The sequence below is a fragment of the Choloepus didactylus genome, chromosome X, assembly GCF_015220235.1.
Source record: "Choloepus didactylus isolate mChoDid1 chromosome X, mChoDid1.pri, whole genome shotgun sequence".
Lineage (NCBI taxonomy): Eukaryota > Metazoa > Chordata > Mammalia > Pilosa > Megalonychidae > Choloepus > Choloepus didactylus.
In genome coordinates, this window is record NC_051334.1 from 12786269 (window position 1) to 12811378 (window position 25110).

Below are 25110 nucleotides of genomic sequence, written 5' to 3' on the forward strand. Positions count from 1 at the left end.
GATATTTGTATCTATGTAAGTGGAGGAATTCTTAGGGCCACATGTACATGCCCAAGATAAAATGCTTGTACAGAAAGGATCAGGGAGGCCCCTATGCTTTGGACTGGAGCTCTTCTCCAGACTCACTGTATGGATAAGCCCTAAAGGAGGTCAATCTGCAAAGGCGGGGAAAGGTGTCCTGTTATAACACTAACTGGATACAAGCTCAAGGAACAAATGCCTCAGAGTCTAAATTCCAGGATGACACATTAAAATATCAAAATATCCAGGTTTCAACAAAAGATTACAAAAAGTGTTAGAAACCATCAGTGAGGAAGACCAGACCCGGGCCATACCAGACAAAGACTTAGAAAGAATAGTTCTAAATATGCTCAAAGAGCTAAAGGAAAACATGGACAAAGAACTAAAGGAAATCAAGAAAATAAAAGATGAATTCAAAGAGAATATCGATAGAGAGATGGAAATTATGAAAAGGAACCAAACAGAGATGAAGACAATAGGAACAGAAACTTAAAATTCCCTAGAGGATTCAACAGAAGTTTGGAGCTGGCAGAAGAAAGAATCAGAATTGAAGATAAGACAATTGAAATCATTCATTCTGTGGAGCAGAAAGAAAGAATGAAGTAAAGTAAACAGAGCCTGAGAAGCCTGTGGGACACCAATAGACGCATGTTGAAGTCCCAGAAGGAGACAAAAGAAAGGGACAGAGAAAATATTCAAAGAAATAATGGCTGAAAACTTCCCCAATTTAATGATATTCTTGAAGGTACACATCCAAGACACTCAACCAACTTCAAACAGATAAACCCAAACAGACCGACAGCATGGCATATTATAATCAAACTGTTAAAATGCCAAAGATAAAAGAGAGAATTCTTAAATCCTCAAGAGAAAAACAACGTGTCATATGCAAGGAACCTCGGTAAGATTACATGCCTATTTCTCACCAGAAACCATGGAAACAAGAAGGCAGTGGGGTGACATACTTAAAGTGTTAAAGACAAAAAAAAAATCAATAAGAATTCTATACCTGGCTATACTGTCTTGTAAAAATGATTAAGACTTTCCCAGATAAACAAAAGTTGAAGGAGTCATGACCACTAAACTGGTCCTACAAGGGATGTTAAAGAGACTGCAGGTTGAAAGACAAAGACATTAGACAAGATTGGAGCCACATGAAGAAATAATGATTTCTGGTGAGGATAATGACATAGTAAACATGAATGCTAGGACCTTTATATTTTTGGTTTATAACTCTACTTTTTACTTTCTACAGGATCTATAAGGTAAACACATAAAATGTAATGATAAATCAGTGGTTTGGGACTCGTGTATAAATACGTAATTTGCCACAAAAACTACATAAAGGTGGGGGACTGAGGGGTATAGGAACATAGTTTGGGTATGCTACTGAAGTTAAGTTAGTATCAAAGCAAAAGCAATTGTTACAGATTTTGGATTTAAATTTAAGCCCCATTGTAACTATAAAGAAAATATTGGAGAATATGCAAGCTCACGGAGACAGAAATTAGAGTACAGGTTGCCAGAGATGGAACTCAGGGAGAATAGGGAGCTAATGCATATTGAGTTCGAGAGTTCTGTTTGGGGAGATGGGAAAGTTTTAGTAATGGACAGTGGTGAGGATATTGCAGTATTGTGTATGTGATTAATCCCAATGAATGATATGCTTGGGTATGGTTGAGATGGGAAGTTTACATGTATATATGTCCGTACAACTTTTTTTTAAAAAACAAAAGGTGAGTGACTAAAGAGATGATGACAATTAATTGCAATACATGATCCTTGCTGGGATCTAGCAAGGAAGGAGAAAAGGCTCAAAGGGACTTTATAGGGACATAAAAAAATTGAAATATAGACTGTAAGTTTTATATCAAAGTTAATTTCTTGAACTTGATAACTGCACTTAAAGTGGTTACATAAGTGAATATCTTTATTTTTAGGAAATACACATGGAAATATTAAATGTTCAAAGAACATGATTTATATACCTGCACTCAAAGGTTCAGAAAATAGATGGGGGGTGAAGGAGGGAGGGACAATTGTGGCAACACATTAAAATTCATGGATCTGGGTATCTGGAGGTGTGGGGATATGCTGGAGCTCTCTGTATGGAGTTATATCATATTTGTAATTATCTTGTATGTTTGAAATTATTTCAAAATAAAAAGTTTTAAAATGTAAAAAAAAGGGAGTTGAACTGATTCTCATCTGCATTAATTCACTTCTCTCTCTCTGACAGTATACACAGTGATGTTCTTTGGCCTCATATGAGGAAGACCTCAAAGGATTGTAGGTCTCCTCTATGGAGCTGAAGGGAAGGAAAGTGACATACTGCTGAAAAGGGCACTGCCCCATGCTGGTGAAACAGAAATGGATCACGAAAACATAATGAAGCGCCTTGTTTCCAACTGCAAAGAAAGCAAGAGGGGTATAGTCGAGGGTGACCAGGCCAGGGGCGTAGACAGTCAGATATGCCTAACAGGGCGGGGACTTTGATTTGTTTTTCTTCTATTACTTCTGTTTGCACTGGGACACACAGCAAGAAAATACATATGCCTAGACATGATTCAGGTAACAAACTGTGGTTCTGGTGCGGAATATCAAAAACTGGTCCATCCGAACCAATAATCATAACCAACCCATTAACCATGAAACGCATCCCACTGAGCAGTTGGCTAATAGCTACTGCCAAATTATCCCTACGGGTGCTTATAAAAAAATTAAAACTTACATAAATTAGTAGCTAAAATAGTTTTAAGTGCTGTTTGTCCACAGGAAAATGGCAAAGTAGATTCCAAATGGCATGTGTAGCGCACGATGTCAGGGCCCTGCCCAGATCCCTTCGGATTGTTTTTAGGCATTTCTGTGGCCCTCACCTCAAACTCAATAAACATAACCAATGACTGTTGGGTAAAGGAGCATGAAAGCCCAGCTTCCTTCCCCACAGTGGGTCCGGAAAATTCTGAGGCATAACTTATCCTCCAGAGTCCCCTGCGAGATCAGGCTAAAGCCACTCTCTTGGGGAACTTTGCCTGAAATTGCACCCTTGCTTAGCTGCCCCCCTTCCCTGTCCAGCTTCCCCCTGCTCTTTCCAGAGGAGCACTAGCTTAAAAATCACTTGCACATGACTCCTCATGCAGGCTTGGCTTCTGGGAAACCACACCTAGGCCAGCAGGCTCCCCCAGCTCGGCATTACTTCAAACAGTTTGGTGTGAGGAGCCTGGGCCTCCCACAGCTGTTCTGGTGCTCACTTAACACACTTGCCACATTCCTTTCCTTCCACAAACCTGCTGGTAACCTTTGGCCTAAATTGGTCCTAATCGATCAAAAAGGTGGGACCCTAAGTCTAGACATTATAAAGTCTCAGTTGGGAAGAATGGCCAGGGAATGGCCAGTATGGGTTAAATTATAAAACAAATCAATTAAAACATAAAACCTTTTTAGAATGTAGTAGCTTGCTTTCCTTCCTTATAATTTGGATATAATACATTTCAATCCATCTCTGGGGAGTGGAGTTGGTTTTGTTTCTGGTTGTTTCTTAAAGGTAGCAATCTTGTGGTACAGCAAGGAGCTATAATTGAAGGCATAAATTAAGTGAAAGGAATTAGGCTGACCATATTTTAAGACATACCCTGAAAATTGCTTTTTGACCACATGCTTTACATGAGCTCACTTTTTTGCAATTTTCCTAACTATCGGTCAAATGTGCAACAAAAAACTTCTGGGTTCCCTTGACTTGCACCTATTCTGACACCTCCGAGGCAAGTCCAGCCCATGGGACATGAACTGTGGTAAACCCAGTGAGAGATGATGACCCAGATGGGGACAGCCTCATGTCAGTGCACACCTCGGGTTTCACAAATGCACAACAGCACAGCCTACCTTTATTCCCAGGGCTTCTCCAGAAATGACAGCAACCGTCACGCCGTCCTTGCTGGGTTTTGGAATTTCTTCACTTTTCAGTTCCTGGTACTGAGGCTCCACCATCTTCTCGGAGCTCCTCAAATTTACCCACAGTTGTAGGCCATGGGCTGGCTCCTCAGAGCACGGCATCTCGGCGTGCAGGATGCCCCGGCCCGTGGTCATCCACTGCGAATGACACACCAACAGGAAGGAGGATGTGAGCCGGTGCCTGGCACACCTGCAGGTGGAAAAATTAAGACCCCAGGGGCGAGGGGCCTGGGCCTCCCCACAGGTGCTCTGGTGTCGCTGAACACGGCACTCGCCACATTCCTTTCCCACCGCAAACCCCTCTGTTAACCTTTAGTCTAAATTGGTCTTAATTGATCAAAAACGTGGGACCCTAAGCCTAAACATCATAACTTCTCAGTTGGGAAGAATGTGAGGACTAACAAACAATAATAATCTTGCTGATGGGAGATAACGTGGTTTCCCACACTTCCTCATTTAGAATCAAAGCATCAGGCTGAACTTCCCACAATTGCAAGAGCCATCTCTTTGACAGTCCTGAGTCTTAGACTGGGCTCTGGGATGTCTGAGATTGGGAGTTGCAGGAAGAGGGGAACTGGGGGAGTACTCTTGGGAGTTTCATCAATAAGAAGCGGAAAGGGCAGGACTGGGCAGGGAGAGAAGTCAACTGGCAATGCTAACTCAGCAGAGGCATAGCCAAGCCAACATGGAGCCTTGTTGCTGGCTGAACCTTCAGAAGTGTCCCCAGTCGAGGCCAGGGGGTCAGGCTTTCACATCTCCACGCTGGCACATCCCTGACCGTGGGCCACCCCCAGTGGGCTGGAGAAAGCCCTCAGGCAGAGAAGCAGAGCGACACACTGGCACCTGAGCTGGGGAGCTGTGCGTGGACGAGGGAACCGGCACCACCTGAGCTCAGGGGTGGGGAGGGGAGGGGAGGACAAGGGGCTATGGGGCGGGCCAGCAGCAGCCTCTGCACCACAGCCTTCGTGAGGAGAAAACCCCTTACACAAACACACAGTTCTTGGTGTTATGACCACGCTGGTGCTGTGACAATGACAGAATTCTGTGAGGGCATGAGAAGGGCACCTGTGCAGTTCAAGGCAACTCACCTGAGGAGGCAACATTCAGGCCAAGACCAAAACCAGGAGCAAGAACTGACCAGGGGGAAGGGGAGTGAAGGAAGACTCCTTATAAAAGGAACATGCACCAAGGATGTGCATTATTAGTTCAGGGATCTGAAGGCGGCCGGTACATATTCCAGAGAAGTCTTTCTCTTACCATGTTTAAAGAGATTTCCCTTTCTCTTCCACTTGATATGGTCCATTAAACCCTCTTATGTGAGGATTGGCAAACTACAGCTTGGGAGCCAAATCTAGCCCGCCTGCTGCCAATTTTTATAAATAAAGTTTTATTGGAACACAGCCATGTACATTCACCACCACGTTTCACATATGCTTTCAGGCTACCACAGCACAGACGAGCAGGTGAGACAGGGCCTATATGGCCCAAGAAGCCTATAGCATCTCCCATCTGGCCATTACAGATGAAGTTTGCCGGCCCCTGCTCTAAGGTGATATAAAGTAGGTCTAAACACCCTCCCACGTGGCATTTCTCCCAGCTGGCGGTAGCTACTGGTGTTGCTCATAGGCTTGTGCCCCCATTTGAAGCATTTCTCTGTTCCCCTAACAATTTGTCACCTAGTATTTTTCAATCTACCTTTCCCCATCGTGGTTATCTTTCTTTAAATGTGGCCAAATTTGGCAGTGCCTTTCTGGATTTAGAGGGGGAGAAAAGGCTTCTCTTTCCTACCTCACCATTTACTAGCTCTGAGGCCAAAGCCCTCTTCTTTAGCATCTTTGTATCTCCATTCCCTGATTTTTTAAAATAAGATGACAATAATATTTATCTTAAAGTGATTGTGCATATGAAAATGCTGGATGAACTGGCAGCCTCCATGCAATCGTTCTTTTAATCAAGTGTGAAATAGTAACAGCAGAGCCAGTGCTGAGCAGCACCCAGCAGATGCTGCAGAGGCGCCCCGACGGTGCACGGCGGGGCTGTTGCCACTTCCCTTAATCTGGACACAACCAGTAACCGTAGCCCCTCCCTAGCCATCTCCAGCTTGTGTCCTCCTCCAGGGAAAGGTGGCTGCTGCCTTTTGGTCTTGACTCTTTGCCCTTTTGCTTTTCTGTGTTCAAATTTCACGTTCATGGGAACAACCTGATTCAAAATTTGCATTTATCACTTCACAGAATATATAAATGATCCCAGTGGATACCCAATATATAGAGTTCAGACTTTCAAAACTGGTACAGATGACTCAAGCATTTCCCTGGGATTTTTCTTGTAACTCATCTCAGACAAGACTAGGATGGTGGGAGTGGGATGGTCACTGTTACTTTAAGTGTTGGTTAAATGGTGAATTGGCTCAAATGCAGCAGGAGGTCTAAAAAGACAAAGACTGAAAAGGATGCACTGAATATGGCAGTTGGGACATCATGAGTGACCATATGTGGACAGCTTTAGTAGCAGTTTGGAAGGGGGGAGTCCAGAGAGCCCAATGAGTAGAGGACAAAATAGAAGCTAAGAAAGTGGAGACAGTCTCTCCTGACTACTCTTCGGAGAAATGCAGGAGAAACACTGTCTATGAGTTCAAAAAGGAGGTCAAGGGGGTCAAAGAAAGTATGAGGGAGAAGTACAAGAGAGTTGTGCATGTTTCTAAGCTAAGTGAAGGATTAACAGAAAAGGAGAGACTCAAGATATACTAGAGAGGCGGAGAAAAGGCTGAACGTACTGAAAGCGGATAGAATCAAACACACATACACAAAGACTCTACACTACCAGCAATTCCTTGTCTTTGGCCATACCTGCAGGTCTCCTGGGTTCATTTTACCAACATGTCCACAGAAATCTTCATGGGCCATGCTACCCCCTTCCAGAAGGTAAGATACCTTTAAAAAACAAAAGAATTAAAAATAGGTGTTGGAGAACTGTGCAGAGCTGTTCATTTCTTCCACAGAAAAGTTGCCCAGGAAGTGTCAAGAGCAACTAAGATGGTAGAGAAAGCTGAGGGAATGAATCCCCGTGAAAGGGCTGCACTAGCCCCTACAGTATCTTTGAGAGAATTTCCCACAGGTGCCCCATTCCTCTGGGCAGATGTAGCCCAAGTGTGCTGGGGCCCAGAGCTGGGTGGGAAGGGCCCCCCTCAGCCTCTTGGCCTGGAAGGTGGGAGGTGATGGCCCCTGGAGCCCAGCACTAGAGAGAGGCAGCTCCTGTTGAAACAAGCAGCAGGAGCCCCCCCGAGCAAGGCGTGTTCACACAGGCCCGTGGGGGGTCAGATCTCGGAGTCTGGCACCTTCACCCAGACACTAATTTGGGAAATCCAAAGGAAACATATTTCTGACACTGGGCAGGCACTTAATTCACACCGGTACAAGCAATAAAGCTTCCCAGAGGAAGAGAGACCTAAAAAGAATGAAGAGGAATAGGCCAGGCAAAGACAGATGGTGGTGAACGAGGGCCCAAAGTATAACCCAGGCATATGGGGAGACCCGGAAGTGAGAGAGAACATGGTTCCTTCAGGGAATGGGAAAGGCAAGAGATGAGCCTCTCAAGCAGCTGAGGGGTCGAGAAAAACCCAACAGTGTTCCCACGGCCACATCCTCACCGCTACCACACAACTGCCTGCTCCATGAGCCACCGCTGAGGCCACCAGCGCAGGCCCCTCCACAGTTAGGGAGAACCTCCCTCTCCCCTGTTTGGCATTTCCTTACACATGGAGGGTCTTCCATAACGGAAGCTCTCCTCACCTCTTGCTGGAGCCGCACTTGCTCCTCCGTAGTAGAAACGCAACGGCTTAATCCAACTGATGCGCCTGAAGGAAGAAACTGCGTTTGCTCAGCCCGGCCCCTTCCTTTCTGCTTCGTCTTGGGAATCAAAATGAATCAGCCTGCCCACAGAGAGCAGATGTCCCATTTTGCAATCTGTCTCTGTGAGAGGCCACGGAAGTGACCATCAGTGTCCCCTACAGGTAGTGACATTTTAAGTCTCCCTGATTTTCAGAGGTGCCCACCTGCGAGCAGAAGGCAAGCACATTCTCCAATCTCAGTTTTATTGGAAATAAAGGTGTCTTTTTGTTTGCCACCTTTCTTACTCTTTTATCTTCTTAATTGGTTCAGAAATCAGTGTGGGTCAGCGAAGCATCATTTATTTTTGCCGCCTTCTACCCCAAACTCAGGGCAACCAAGAGCCTGCTATTGTCATGCTTTTGAAGCCTTTTAATTGTAGCCCTATAATATCTGCTCCTTTTCGTGAGCTGACTTTACTGGTTGCCAGTTCTTGGAACCAAATATGCAAGTTGGCTATGGTGTGCATCAGGGCTGGCTGACAGAGGACTCTCCAGGCTTCCTTCGGCAGAACAATGTTGCTGAGGAACAAGGCCGGCTACAGAACTGGCCAGGCAGCTGCCTTTACCCAGCGGGTGACAGGTGCATAGCTTCAGAAATTGGAGGGTCTAGATTTCAAGTCTAAAACCCCCACCTGGGAACTGGCTCGAGGAATGGCAACTGCACAACACTAGCCCAGGCACAGAGCAGACCCATCAGCATGGAGAATCAGTATGTGACAACAGCAATTTCAAATCAGCATGGCAAAGGTGCCTTTTCAGTAAACGGCATTGGAATCACTGACTGATCATAGGAAGAAAGAGATTAAGTCCTCACTATACACAAAAATGTGTTCCAAATGGATTCAGGATTTAAATGTGACAAATACACTTCTAGGGTTTAAATCTCAGGAGACCCACAAGAATATAATACGTATGTCCAAATCTATTCTCTGCCATGATTATTTTAAGAGCAAAATACCAGGGACAAGTGGGAAATTCAGTTGATAGAGGACATTGAACTAAATCATGGTATAGCCATACAAGGGCACACTATACAACTATTAAAAAAATGGTATAGGTTGCTATTAACTGACACAGAAAAATGAAGCATCATTGAACCTAAAAAGCAGGCTAAGGAACAACAGTTTCATTTAATGGGTGAAACGCACCAATGAGTTCAAATGGGTTCATTTAAACAGAATTGTCTCCAGTCCTGTCAGGGTGTGCGTGGAGATGTCCTGATGGAGAGACACCAAAACAGGGACAGGGGTTGTCGCAGCTCATGAGGGCCATGCCAGTCCAGAGGTCAAAGAAGACAACGAGCATTTTCTGCTACATGAACTTTTATTCAGGGCTTACTTACAGGGTGAGAAGTAGTAGAGAGATCACGACGGCTCTCTCGGGCCGGGCAGGCATCGCATTCACAGGGAAAACGATGGAGTGATGCAAAGAGGACAGAAAGCCTTTTATAAGGGTTTAAGACAAAGGCCTTCCTAAGGCTTAGAAAGACAATAGGTTAAACATGTAGCTGCCTAGGTCACACAGACTGTTGTGCACCAAAGATCTGCAGGCCTGTTTTGCTCAGGCCATGGGTTGCCACAGGGGTCAAGTACAGGTGGTGGGACTGCAGGTAAGTTTTATAATCTTTCCACTTTTTTGAAAGTTTGGGTTTTCTACAATGTGCTGGTTTGGATGTATTATGTCCCCAAAAACGCCATTATCTTTGATGCAGTCTTGTGTGGGCAGGAAACGTACTGGTGTTGATTGGGTTGGAGATGTTTCAATGGAGATGTGATCACTCAACTGGGGGGGGGATCTTTCACTGGATAATTTCCATGGAGGTGTGGCCCCGCCCATTCAGCATGGGCCTTGATTAGTTTACTAGAGCACTATGTAAGCTCAGACAGAAGGAGCGAGCTTGCTACAGCCAAGAGGGACACTTTGACGAATACACAGGAGCTGAGAAGAGAGGAGCTGCAGATGAGAGACAGTTTGAAGACGACCATTGAAAGCAGACTTTGGCTCCGGAGAAGCTAAGACAGGACAAACGCCCCAAGAGCAACTGAGAGTGACATTTTGGAGAGAAGCTGAAGCCTAGAGAGGAGTGTCCTGGGAGAAAGCCATTTTGAAACCAGAACTCCAAAGCAGACGCCAGCCACATGCCTTCCCAGCTAACAGAGGTTTTCTGGATGCCACTGGCCATCCTCCAGTGAAGGTACCTGATTGTTGATGCCTTACCTTGGACACTTTATGGCCTTAAGACTGTAACTGTGTAACCAAATAAACCCCCTTTTATAAAAGCCAATCCAATTCTGGTGTTTTGCATCCTGGCAGCATTAGCAAACTAGAACATACAATGAGTATCTTACTTTTTATAACTGAAACAAACAACTTTTTTTTATTTTAGAAAAAGTAAAGATGCGGCCAGTGAATGAAAACAAGTGAAATGCTTTATTCTACCTAGACTCTGGCAAATATTCATTCTCTGTCTCGGTGCACCGGGCTGGCCAGGAAGGCTGTGAGCGGTAAGGTTACTGCGGTGGTGGTTGTATGGAATTTCCAGTCTGTAAAGGGGGGGAAACAGTGGTAATGAACTCAAAGGTTGCTGGCAGAATTAAATGAACTGAGCTGGGTCAAACTGTCAGCAGTGCCTTGTACCAAGCTGGAGCTAGATGCGTGTCAGCCATCAGTGGAGGACACTGTGAGACACATCTTAGGACCTTGGTGCTATGTGCCACATTTAAATGGACGCTGTCTCTGGCTTTGGATATTAGTTTGTTTGAACCACAACTGCTCTTCTGACGTTTTTAAAATGTTTCATCATATAGGAAAACACAGCACATGCCTCTGGAAGTATTTTTTTTCATGAAACTAACATTTTGCTTTCGTATACCAGAGAAATGTTTGGTATTCCATTTTAGATTTGGTTGCTAAATGAAGTCATCTAGTTCTTGCTAGGAGCCAGCTCATCTCCAACAAATACTTGACAGGGCTATTGTCTAATATTTTTTTTGTCAATTTACAGAAATGAATTAAATGTTTCATCCCAGAGAGGATTCCTAATCAATGGTAAAAAGATAATATCTATTGGTTACTAAGAGAAATAAACTGCTGTTGAGGGTGTCAGTCTATATTCTGTTTAGTAAATGAATTATAATATGCAAGTTGACATCACTTTATAGACTCGGGAATTAAAAGTAGAATTGCAAAAAAAAAAACAAAACAAAAATCCTTTAGCCCACCCAGAAGAAACAACCACTTGTTAAGACTATTCTGAGATACCCTATCTTTATGAAAAATGAAAAATCCATGGGGATTTTCAGAGAAATTTTAGTGTGAGAAACAGCCTCTTTTAAACTATTAGAAATACCACTGATAAGAAAGTTTTGTAAATACGAGCAAGTAGAATAAAGGGACACTTCCTGAAATACGTGCAAAATTCCTTACTCTATGGCAAAAAAAAAAAAATGTACTGAATCAAGAATCACTAATCTGAGTTTAATTTTTTCATTTTGTGGTTGAGAAGAGAAAGGACTTAATATAACTCTTTAAAATAAAATGAGAATGCTTTGTTGTCCATATAAAACCCCATCACTAAAGAGGACAAGTTTGATACGATCCCTCCCTTATGCATGTGTGTTTTATATACAAATATGTACATGGAAGTAGTGGTTTGGTTTTACAATTAATCACAGTGTAATATATTGATGAAAGAGCAATGCTGAAGAATAAATATGGAAAGGTCATTATTGATATGATTAACCTTTGACACCCCACAATCCTTGCATCCCCAGCACCCCCAAGCCTTCTCTGCCTCTTAGCCAACACCTAGAGCACATAAATTGCAGTGGGTGGAGGTGAGGGGAAGGAGTAAGCACTTAGAGATCCAGCTCCCCTCGTGATGCCAGGTCCTGTTTACTGAGCTCAGCAAAGCCAGTGCAAAATTCTCTTTCCTCCAAACATGGGCACCAGGCTGGGCACCTGAGCCAAAGCCGAAAGGAGCAACAGGAAGCACGTGGGCTTCGCTCTGCTCCCACCTAACCATGTGCCCTCCAGGGAAAGTTCTAGATGCTGCTGCCTACAAGAGATTCCCGAGTCCCGGGCTAACCTCCTCAATGTCCACAGGGCTTAGGTCTGGAGGATGGTGAGATGGGAGGTCCCCTGCGCTGGTGGAACATCTGGCAGGAAACATTTCCATTTTTATATGTTTTCACGTTTGACTACCATTAATAAGCACAAGTCAACAGCAGCAACAGCTACAAAAACGGGTCTTAGTAAGTTTGTCTCATCATCCTATTATAATTATTCTTGGAATGAATGTTATTGCCTTTAAAGAGTAAAATAATGAATGGAGGTGGTAAAAGCTTACAAATTCTATTTCTATCTTACCTGTTGGCGTAGCATCATCATGTATTACATTTTTACTATTACCCATTATTTCCCTTTTCTTAGGGATCTTTGTCAAGTTGCAAATAAAACAGATCTTAAGAAAGGCCTTCCTTTCATGTACTATAAGTCAAAGTACATTACTACAAAGGACTAACCATCGTGGCTGCGTGACAGAATTTGCTGGGGAGCTTTCAAAAACTACAAATGCATCATTCCCAGGGACTCTGATTTAATTGGCCTGAGTTGGGGGCTGGGCATTGAGACTTTATTTTAAGCTCATCAGGTAATTTAATAAGATGTTATGGGGCAATGCTTCTAAAAATTTTAGCACACATCGACATCACCTGGCAAATTAGTAAAACATTTCTTGGGGCTGTCTCCATTCAATAGGCCTGGTAGGGCTGAGACTCCGCCCTTCTCACACCTCCCAGGTGATGCCCACGCTGCTGGTCCACAGATCACACTTCGGGTCTATAAAGAATTTTCCAGAATCGCTGCTTGTTGATAGACAGTTTTCAGGTTCATTAATACCTGAGAGAATAAGCCACCAACTAAATAAGGTCTTGCGCTTTTGATGCTATTGAAATAATGGGTTTTAAATTTCTGAATCCACCAACTGTGAGTTATTATTTAGAACTAGAACAAAGACATTGTTTTTTTCAATACACTATCTTAAACAAGACATGCTTCTGTGATGATGTCATATGCCAGGGATCAGCAAACTATGGCCCACAGGCCACATCTGGTCCACCACCTGTTTTTGTTGGGCCCATGAGCTAAAACTGGCTTTGCCACTCAAATGGTTGAAAAAAATTCAAAGGAAGAATAATATTGCATGACACGGGAAAAGTGAAATATGAAATTCAAATTTCAGTTTCCACAAATAAAGTTTTATTGGAACACAGGCACTTGCTTCCGACCTATCTATGGTTGCTTTGGGGCTACAGGGGCAGAGCGAGGAGTTGCAAGGGACCCTGTGGCCTGCAAGTGGAAAATTTTTACTCTCTGACCCTTTACTGAAAACGTTTGTCGACCCCTGTTATATGCAAACTATTTCATATGGCATATTTCATATGCCAATGTCTGTAACAAAATGTTTCTAAAAGCTTAAGAAGACAGTTTTCCCCACTTTTCCTTTCTTTTGTGTTGTGGCTGCCCTCTTTTCTCTGGTAATCTGAAAGTAAACATCGTCTCTCCCATCCTAAATACTATAAATTCTGAATTAGAAAAGTCTAGTCAATGGAGCGTTACAGAATGTATAATGCCTACCTTTAACTACTTAAAGCAAAAACCAAACTTTTTGCCTTTGGGGAAAAAAAATCAGAAACCAAGGGAACCACTGGCCCTTTATTTATCATCATCATCGTCATCAACATCATTATCATTTTGCTCCTTGCTATGAATGTTAGACTGAGACGTTACGTATAAATTATTGCCTGCAGAGGATTTTTTTAAGACTCCAGCAGTACTTCTGAGAGTTGACCAAGTCCAGACGATTTTTTAAGGCGTTACCTAATTGCAAACACCTGGAGAATTGCCGTGGGTGGTTGACGAATTGTGTTATGTTTAAACTCAAGACTTGTGTGTCTCTAATCAAGGAAGAAATCTGTAATCTGAAACAGGTGTTCTCTTAAAGAGCTCGCCAAGCATCCGGGTACTTCCTCCTTCCCTCCTTCCAGTCCTAAACTTGCCATGGGTCATGACTCAATACTTTTGCTTCCTTGTCAGTTCTTATTCCTCGGTGTGTTTGTGTTTGGGAGGAGGAAGGCACAAACTCACAACAGTGATGAAAGAAAAGTGTCACTTGCAATGTGATAATTAGGGAAAGTATATCTCAAGGAGCTATAAATTAATTCTGAAGAATCATAGCACAAGATGCAATACGGTTTGTTTTTTCTTTCTGGCGGGTATTTAGAAAGAAGAGTCTGAGTGCCTCATTCAGTGTTACAGATGCAACACTTACTCTTTAAAACAAAAATCTTATGTTATGGGGAAAACTGTTTTCCTTTTATTTCCAATTGTCCTAAAATGGTGGCTGTTTTCTATCGTCGACAAACAAAACAAAAACAAGTGTTGAGGTCATGGCTGATGAGGATTGCCAGCAAGGAACATACTGAGAACAGAAGCTGCTAACTGGCCTTCAAGGATAGAAACATAATGTTTGAATCCCTCCTATCACGGACCCCAGTTATTTTTCCAAACTGTTTAATGACTTGAGCAATCACTCAGAAACCTGTAAAATCACCCCACTAGACTGACCCATCCATTCCCAACCCCACAAACACACCTACAAGCATGCCGAAAGGTGATTTTAACAAAAAAGAAAAGTATAACCCATGCATTTCAGGTATTTGGCCCAGGGGCAAACTGGAGTATTTTAAAGTACTACTGGGTCCAGCTTTCACATTTTCCTGCCACAACCTTACAGAAGCAGGGACCCCCTGGCACACCGCCCCCTGCTGGCTGTGGCAGTGCCTCAGGGAACCGCTTAGATTTGGGGGCTCCAGTGGAAATCTTGGTTGTGCCATTTAGGAGGTGTGAGGTGCAGGGTGTATCCTTTAACTTCCTGGAGGTTCGGTTTCTCCATCTACACGATTGACCTAGGAGGTGAACTCACAGACTGCAGCAAATGAAACGTGGTAATGTGTGCCAAGCGCCTGGGGCCTAAGGAGTGTTCTGTAAGTTCTAGGGTTATCGCACCTGCCACACGTCCGCGGGTCCAGGCTCACGCTTCCTGGAACGTATTTCCCCCAATATTCTCATTGTTCACTTCCTCATTTCATTCGGGCCTCTGCTCAAATGCCACTGCCTAAGAGAGGTTTCTCCCAACCAACCAACCTGTCTAATTTATCAATCTATTCTTTATCCTCCTACCCTTCTTTCTCACACGTCTCACTAAGGGACACAGTATTATATAATTCTTTGTTGGCTCATTTATCGTCTTTCTCCCTAAGAGAACGTAAGCTGCCCAAAGGCAGAACCATTTTTTTGCTCACCTGGGACACTGTCTACATGCAGCTGGTGCTGAATATTTGTTGAATGACTGAATGATTGAATAGCATCTTACATGTTTTTGTGTGACATTTCGTATTTACAGAGCATCTGATCCTGGGAATATATTATCTACAGATTATTAATAAATTATAATCTATAAATTATTGATGAAACAGGAAGTGCATGATTTAAGGTTGATAATAGCAGAATGAGGATCTAAATCAGTGTTTTCCATTTCTGACTAGGAAACTATTTTTACCATCCCAAGCTGCCTCCAATATTGCCTCACCATATAGGGAGGATAACAGGACTTGCCAACTGGGATGGCTTTGGGGGAGCTGGAAATCTCAGGCAAAGAAAGGGCCACAGGGCTGTTTGGATGCAAAGGCCTCATGATTCCTGGGTGAGGAGGAGAAGAGGGTGATGGAGGGATAGGAGCCCCATGACCCGGAGATGAGGTGTTCATGGGAGCCTCCTTTAGTGTGGACATTGAAGGTTTCCACCCAACAATGTCCAACTACAGAGTAAAAACCAACTGGCTTAGAAGCCATTTATTTCCCTCTTATATTTTTATGTTGCTTCCATTCTCAAATGTCTCCCAAACCTACTCATTTTCCTTTCACTCTGATGAAAATTTCTGACACGTGCATCAAGATTCCGTGAAGATCAGTTGAGCCAAACTACAGACTCCCTCAGAGACTTCCAGCAACTTCTGGAACCCCAGGGCCAGGAATGCCTCTTACTTTTCACACTCCACTCAAGACTCAACCTTTTGAGGAATCTCTTCAAACTACCCCTGGCTCACCATGGAACTGGCAGTGCAACTTCTCATCTGGCACCACACCACCTACATTCTGTAAAAATATGGTCAGGGAGTTCGCATCCATTGTTTTATCTGCCTTGTCATACTGAAGGTGCCGCAAAGGAATGGTTTGCTAACTTCTACGATTACCCACGTTTCCCACATCCTTAAGTCTTCCCCAGCTGAACAATGTGGGGAGTTGAGCTATTGTTGCTTAAGAGTGCCCTCTACTGACTCAACTGATGTGTGCTCACTGTTTTTCTAGAAGCAGACCCTCCACAAACCAGCTATAAGTCTTGATAACTAAATATGTCTTCCAGCACATGCCTGATGTCTTTGCTCAAGGACTGTGTGCCGTGCAGCTGGTTGCTTTCTAGGCACCCAGGGATGAGCCATTTCGTGGTGGAGGTATGGCTTCCCTCTTCTGCTCAGCACAGTCCCCGGTTGGAAGCTGTCAAGACAGACACTGAAGACAAAGCGCATGAAAAGGCCAGTTTTGCACACATGGTCCTTGGCAGGCTTGTGGCTCACACAGGCTCTTACAGAGACACAGATAGGTTTGAAGTGATCATGTCAGTTTTCCTTTGGTTTTAATATCATGTTCATATAATAATATTGATAATATTTCATTATAGTAATATTCAATCTAATTAAGAAGCTGACACCTTTTTATGGATGCATTATCATTCACTGATCCAATTCACTGGAAAGATTTAAGTTCTCAAATTTTAGTGAATGTGTTCATTCATGGTTCCCTGGATTTGGGACTTCAAGAAGCACTACAGTGTTTAATAATTAGGAAGCTTGATATAGGGTTGCCATTTTTTTTTTTTAATCTCTGACAATCAACTTTCTGTTTGGGAATAATTTTAGATGTGCAGAAAAGTGGCCCGGTATACCTTTCACCCAGCTTCCCCTAACGGTGACCTCTGACATAACCACGATACATTCGTCAACACCAAGAAACCATAAAACTGATGGTGGATTTCACCGGTTTTCCCAGGAATGTCCTTTTTCTGTCCCAGGATCCATGTCATCGTGTCTCCTTCCTCTCCTCCATCTGTGACAGTTTCTCACCCTTTCCTTGTTTTCCATGAACTGACCATTTTGAAGAGTACTGGGGAGGTATTGTATAGAATGCCCCCTCAACTGGAGGAGGAGCGGCATGAGCCAACTTTTAAATTTAGGTTGTGGAAGGGAAAAAAATCACCTATTATGGTCAAAAGCCATTTTAACTACTACAAATGAAAAATAGCAATATCTAGATAAAGAATATGTTTTAAATAAAACAAATTTATCTCTAGGAAAGACTCTACTTTGTTAAGCATTTCCACTTTCCTCCCTTCCTTCCTCCTTTCCTTTCTCTCCTTCTTTCTTTCATTTGGCCTGCACAAGGGAAATGGTCCTCACAATCTCACAATCAGAAATTTAGGAATGACCCAGAAGGAATATGATTATCATTCCCTCTTTACCCCCCCCCCCCCCGAGATCTACTATACTATTGCAGAGTAAACCACAGCAGAGTGAAGTAAAAGCTAAAGAGAAGTACAAGCAGCACCCATGGAACACAGAATAAAGATTACTTCTGATGAAGAAGAATCCAGAGCTAGGTCTTAAGAGACTGGAATATTGGGAAAAGGCTGGGATGGTGTGGGGCAAGAGGGTAGAGAGAATGAGGAACTGAATTTTTAGATGGCGACAGATAAGTCACAAGCAAATAAAGCATGTTTTTGTTCATTCCAGTGTTCATACTAGGCACTGAATGGTTTCCTTGTGGCAGCATGAAATAAGCTAAATGTTAAATACCCAGGCAACTGTCAAACCTGATCCATTTCTTTCCAGCACCGGAAGTTCACGGGAGAAGTGAGATCACTACGGGCAGGACAGTTTGGATCCCTGAACTGTGAAAGCATCAGGTCCCACAGTGAGGGAGTATCAGAGGGCGCCTCAGGCGGCCATGGTGCATTTCCAAAAGTATTAAAAACACTGTAACCATCAATCAATCACTATCTCAATGTACTGAGAACATATCATATATACAGAAAGGGAACTCTGGTCAAGAAGTAGCCATGGCATGAAAAGGTGGATAACTTTGGGCCCTGGAATGGGATGGGCCTGGCAAATGCTGCCCTTATGGGCTGTGTGAGCTTGGGGAAGTCACCACTTCTCGGAGCCTCAGTTTCTTCATCTGTGAAATAGGGATAACAATTCCTACTCTCCAGGGTTGTTGTAGGGCTTAGAGGTCATGTATGGACAAGTATGAAGCTTCTCATAAAACTGGTATCTAATACTAATGCATGGGAAATTTTCTTTGTGTTTAATCCTGTACGGACAATCCTTTCTTCCAAGAATCATTTTAAAAGCGTCTACTGATTGGATAACTCAGAAGTGGCTTTGTTAAGAGTGGCTTTTGAGATTTGCAAGCAGCTTTCTATTATAATTATGTAATGATGTGTGTTAATGTATTTTGGACTCATTTTTAGTCCCACTTGAAAAGCATTATTTTCTATTTGGTGATATAAAGCCATTTTTAATGACTGGTTTACAGTCTTCATTATATGCACCTCCCCCATTTGTCTACTCAAAAACTCTAGGAAAGTAGCCTTGTGGATATGAATGGCTTCTGTCTATGGTCATAATAGGGCTTAGATCTAGGATGGGAGTGGAGCAGATGGGGGGTTTTGTTGGGAGTTTGTTTGCACTGCTTCAAGAGAATATTTCAGTAAAACTGCCACTTCCCTCCTGTGACCCTTGCTTGTTGACACGGGCCAGGGTTTAATTTTTTGCTGTGGGGGGCTGTCCTGTGCACAGCGTCCCCGGCCTCTCCCACAAGATGCCAGTAGCATCCCCTCAGTTGTGACAACCACAAGTGTCTCCAGACACTGCCCAATGACCCCCGGGGGGCAAAATCACCCCTGGTTGAGCACCACTGACAGAGCGAATATGCTACAAAACCACACTTTCAGGCAAAAGATGGTTCTGATTCAACCTGCAACTGCATTAGCTTTACCAGGGATGGTTCACCTGGGCATTTCAAGATATAAAACACTGGCCATTCATTCATAACTAGAGATGGAGCTTGGCTTCGAAGGCCTCCCCAGTAAGTGCCCGGCCCACAGCCTCAGCTCCTACCGCCCCCCTTACAGATTCAATTTTCAAACCCAGTTAAGCCGCTCCCTGCTTCTGGTGTATCCCCATACCATGCCCTCCCCAACTCTTCCTCCACCATCCACAGGTTCAAATCTAACCGATTCTTTCAGTAAGTGACCAAATCTTCCCGGAAATCCTCCCAACTCTCCCACTAGAAGTGACAGCTTCTCCCTCTGGACACGAAACTGCTTCAGCTGGACCTCTGGGTCCTCCTTAATCGTTTCCTAGCTTGTGTCAAACTGTTCGCAAGTCTTCCACCCCCACTCCCAAAGGAACATGCGTGTGTATGTACACACACACACACACACACACACACACACACACAATTTTAAATTCCTTCTGGGCAGGGAACATGTTGGGGAAGGGCAAGTAATCTTTTTAATTTGAGGCATGCTTTTAGATTCTCTGGGACCATCTGATGATGCACAAATGTTTCCTAGAGGAAGCTGCCCCTGGGCCAGCCCCACATTACCCGCGGGCTCCTCTGGCCGACTGGATCAGAACACAAACCAGGGCCATTTGAACTGGGAGGGCAGCCCCGAGTAGGAGACATGGCAAGAGATCGCAGAGAGCAAGTGAACGCCAGGAACTTCACCAACTGCTGTTTATCGTTGAACTGAAGGGCTGGCATGTGGAGAGCTAATTTTTAAAACTTTGGTTTTTAAAAATAATTAACAAATACAGTTCAAAGTTCAAAAGGAGCAAAGAGAAAGGGAGGGTTACAGTGTAAATTAACTCTCCCAGCCACCCTTTCTCTAGTCACCCAGTTACCTTCCCTAGAAATAACAGTGTTCACAGTTTCTTGGATATCCTTTCAGAGATTATCTAGGTATACCTGAGAATAAAAGTATAAGTGGAAATGACCCAAATGCCCATCAACTGATGAATGAATGAACAAAACACGGTCCAGCCATATAACGGAAAAGCACATGGCAAAAAAAAAAAAGAAACGAAGTACTGATACATGCTACAACATAGATGAACCTTGAAAACATTATACCAAGTGAAAGAAGTCAGTCATGAAGGTCACACGTTACAGAGTCCATTTCTATGAAAAATCCAGAATAGAGAATCCATAGAAACAGAAAACTGATGAGAGGTGGCAGGGGCCTGGGGGTGGGGGACTGGGGAAATACTAGACTGCTAATAGGTATGGGGTTTCTTTCTGGGGTGATGAAAACATTCTGGAATAAGTGGTGATGGCTGCACAATCTTATGAATATTCTTCAAAACCACTGACTTTTTAAAAAGCTTCGTGAATATAGACTTGTCACCTGTCATGATGTGTTTGTTTTCTAAGCATCATCTTTTCTTGGTACTGAAGCATGTATTTTGTAATTTTGTCTTTGCATCAATGTAGTCTATAGATGGAGTCATTCATTGAAATAGCCTTCCCCATAATAAAATGGATTATAAACCATTAAATAAAAGAATAAAGATATAATCTTTGCTTTTTATACAAATCCTACGCTATGCCAAATACAAATTATACAAATTCTGCACCTTGCATCTGTGACTTTGTCAAATATCACGGTGGGTATTTCATATTAAGACATGTCAGGCTGTGGCATTCTTCTTAACAGCCGTGCAGTAGGCCACTGGATGGACACAGATATTCAGAACACTGGTCTCAACCGAGGATGACTCTGTCACCCCGGGAACATCTGGCAACGTCTGGAGCCATTTTGGCCAACATAACCGGAGAAACTGCACTACTGGCATTTCGTGGGGAGACCACAGGGGTGTTGCTAAACATCCTACAATGCACAAGACAGCCCCCTACAGCACAGAATTGTCACCGCAAGTGTCAATAGTGCTGAGCACGGGAAACCCTGATTTAAAATAGCGCATGATTGATGGAAAGTTAGATTGTTTACAATATTTACTTTTATAAATCAGGCTGCATACTGTTCCATCTTCTGGATATAAAATAATTTCCTTAATCATTCCCCAATTATTTTTGGATATTTACTTTGATTCCCTTTTTTTGACTGTTATAAATTTTTGCTGGAGTAAACATTTGTATTTATAAGCCTTTGTTCTTACTTTGAGTTTTTTTCCAGGAAATTACTGGATTCCTATTAGGAGTATTACTGGGTTAAAGGAAATTCACTTTTTTCCAATGGAATTATATGGAGCTCTTATCACTCTTATGAATAGGATATTTTCCTCATCATATCTGGTTATTTTTTTTATGCAGGAGAGTGGTTGAGTTTTATATAGTTCTTTTATAACCAGCTGTTTCCTAAGAGGTGTAGATTGACATTCATGGTATGGTGGTGCCTACAGGTATCTTGGGAGTACATGGTGACTTTAGCGTCACCCCTGCACTAGGTTAAAGCGTGTCCCCTCGAATTCACATCTACTTGGAACCTTACTTGGAAATAGTGTCTTTGCAGATGTAATCAAGGTAAAACAAGGTCATACTGGACTAGGGTGGGCTCTAAATCCAATAAAAAGTGTATTTAGAAGAGAAAGGGGAGGAAGACTGGGATACAGAGACATGGACACACACAGAAGGGAGATGGCCATGTGACGACAGAGGCAGAAATTGGAGAGAGGCAGGTACACGCCAAGGAACGCCAAGGCTGGCCGACGGCGACCAGCATCTGGGAGACGCAAGGAAAGAATCTTCCCTCGAGCCTTCGGAGGGAGCGGGGCCCTGCCCACACCTTCATTTTGGACTTCTAGACTCCAGGACTCTACCCCTAACACAGCCCCCAAATAACACCAAATAAACATAGAAGCTAAAATCCGTGTACTTGTTTTTTTATTAGAGAAGTTGTGAATTTACAAAACAGTCGTGCATAAAATACAGGATTCCCGCACACTACCCCACTACCAACACCTTGCACTGGTGTGGAACCTTAGTCACTATTGATAACACTCTCTTTTTTATAATTGTACTATTTTTTTAACAGTAGTTACCTTGGTTACAATTGGTGAGAGATTATTAAAATAGTTCTATCATCCATATCAGGTATATCTGTTTCCCATATACCACTCTAGTGTTACCACCTTGTACTAGTACTGCACATTTGTTATAAGCCATGAAAGAACATTTTTATTGTGAGGATCGAGGGCCCCAGGCCCCCTCCTCCTCCATTACTGAGATCCACACAGCCGCCTATGACCAGGCAACAGGCCCCTCCCCCCAGGGGGGAAACATTAAAACTTCCCTTCCCTAATCATCGTTAGTAACCAAATCTCAGGAGACCTTGTTGAAACCAAATCTTGCAAGAAACTGTTGTCACACACCTTTATGAGCACCACCACCCCCCCCCTCAGCACTCCCCTCTCTCTCCACAGAATGGCAGAATGCTGACTTCCCTCTTCTGACCCGCCGCCAATGGGAAAAATCGTCTGCTGTTCTGTAAGTCCCTGATTAAACTCATGGGTAACTCCATGCCAGGGGTGTTCTTTGGTTTTGGGGCTAATCTGGGTTGGAACACTTATACTTGTACTATTAACTACAGCCCATCATCTACAATGGGGTTCACTGTGCTGTACAGTCCTAATGTTTTATCTTTTAATTTTTATTCTAGTAATATACATATCCTGAAGTTTCCTCGTTTAACCACATTCACCTATATAATTCAGTGCTGTTGATTACACTCACAGTAATGTGCTACCAACACCACCATCCACTTCCAAATCTTTACCATCAGCCTAAATAGAAATTCTGTACAAGTTACACATCAACTCCCGATTCTCTAACCCAAATCTATCTCCTGGTAACATATATTCTAGATTCTAACTCTATGAGTTTGCTTATTATAATTAGTTCATAACAGTAAGATCATACAATATTTGTCCTTTTGTGTTTGGCTTATATGACTCAACATTATGTCCTCAAGGTTCATCCATGTTGTTGCGTGTGTCAGGACTTCATTCCTTTTCATAGCTGAATAATATCCCATTGTATGTATATATCACATTTTGTTTATTCATTCATCAGTTGATGGACACTTGGGTTGCTTCCATCTTTTGGCAATTGTGAATAATGCCACTATGAAAATCAGTGTGGAAATGTCTATTCAAGACCCTGCTTTCAGTTCTTTCGTGTATACACCTAGCAGTGGGATTGCCAGATCATATGGCAATTCTATACTTAGCTTCCTGAGGAACCACCAAACTGTATTCCACAGTGGCTACACCATTTTACATTCCCACCAGCAATGAATGAGTGTTCTTATTTCTCCATGTCCTCTCCAACACTTGGATTTTTCTGTTTTTCTAATAGTGGTCATTCTAGTAGGTGTGATATCTCATTGGGGTTTTGATTTGCATTTCCCTAATAGCTAATGATGTTGAGCATTTTTTTATGTGCTTGTTGGCCACTTGTAATTTGTCTTTGGAAAAATGTCTATTCAAGTCTTTTGCCAATTTTTACAATTGGGTTATTTGTCTTTTTAGTGGTGAGTTGTAGGAATTCTTTATATATTCTGGATATTAAACCCTTATTGGACATGTGGTTTCCAAATATTTCCTCCCATTGAGTAGGTTGTCTTTTCACTTTCTTGCCAAAGTCCTTTGATGCACAAAAGTTTTTAATTTTGAGGATGTCCCATTTTTTGTTGTTGTTGTTGTTGTTTGTGCTTTGGGTGTAAAGTCTAAGAAACCATTGCCTACCATAAGATCTTGAAGATACTTGCCTACATTTTCTTCCAGGAGTTTTATGGTCCTGGTTCTTACATTTAGGTTTTTGATCCATTTTGAGCTAATTTTTGTGTAAGGTGTGAGACAGGGGTCTTTTTTCACTCTTTTGCATACGGATATCCAGTTCTCCCAGCACAATTTGTTGAAGAGACTATTCTGTCCCAGACAAGTGGACTTGGCAGCCTTGTCAAATATCAACTGGCCATAGATATGAGGGTCTATTTCTGAACTCTCAATTTGATTCCACTGGTCAAATGTCTATGTTTAACACTAGCACCATGCAGCTGACCACTGCAGCTTTGTAATATGCTTTAAAGTCAGGAAGTTTGAGCCCTCCAACTTTATTCTTCTTTTTCAAGAAGTTTTTGGCTATTCAGGGTCCCTTACCCTTCCAAATAAATTTTATATTTGGCTTTTTCATTTCTACAAAGTAGGCTGTTGTAATTTTGATCAAGATTGTGTTGAATCTGTAAGTGAATATGGGTAGAATTGACATCTTAACGATATTTAGTCTTCCAATCCATGAACATGGAAAGTCCTTCCATTTATTTAGGTCTTCTATGATTCCTTTTTAACAGTGTTTTGTAGTTTTGTTTTTGGTTGTTTTGCCTCTATAGTTTGCTTTTTCCCTGGAGGGCAAATTTGGGAGGAGGGTCACCCCAGAGAGGACTTTCCAAAAATCAAACAGTGCCAGGAACTCACAAAGGGGACACAGACCAGCTCCAAAGAGCCCTGGAGAGAGGGTCAGGAAAGATGGCAAAAGCCTTTTTGATGGCTCCCTGAAGCTGCACTTTCCTGGCCTGTCCAGCAGATGGCACCCTTCGGCAAACTGTTCCTCATAGCTCTAAGGAGGCATTGTTTCTTTAAACCTCCACCGCCTCTGCCTCTGTCAGGTATGGGGTTGAAACAATGGCTGTGCCCACTTTTGTCTGAGGTGGGTTGAAACAGTAGCTCAGAGCCAGGACCCAGCAATCTGAATTTGTTAATCAAAAGCTGTGGTCAGTGCTTGGCTGTGCTCTTCACTGTTCTTGGGGAAGAGGATTCTTATGTCCCTTTCTGTCCACAGCAGTTACTCAGGGGCTGGACCCCATGGCAGCCTGCCTCGAGAGTGGGAAATGGGCGCCACGAGCCTTTGCTTAGAGTGAGCTATTCGTGGTTCTTTACCGCAGTTTCATAGCCCCTTCCTCCCGCTCCTCCCTGGATGGTGCACAGTGCTCCCCTGGCCTCTGGAACCCTCAAACAGTTGTTTCAGACAGTTCCTGTTTACTAGCTGCTTTGG

At 43.1% G+C, this 25110-nt stretch overlaps 1 protein-coding gene across 4 annotated transcripts in view; it reads right to left on the bottom strand.

Moving 5' to 3' along the window:
* Positions 1-25110, bottom strand: part of PIR (pirin) — a 121429-nt gene that overhangs the window by 72154 nt on the left and 24165 nt on the right. For all 4 annotated transcript variants that reach the window (XR_005214671.1, XM_037822660.1, XM_037822659.1 and 1 more), the window contains exons 4-5: positions 6819-6902; positions 3904-4110 (exon numbers count right to left, since the gene is read on the bottom strand). Coding sequence is in view for 3 of the 4 variants with exons in the window: in XM_037822660.1 (XP_037678588.1) it covers positions 3904-4110; positions 6819-6902 (291 nt within the window). In the remaining variant the exon portion in view is untranslated. The remainder of the gene's footprint in view (positions 1-3903; positions 4111-6818; positions 6903-25110) is intronic.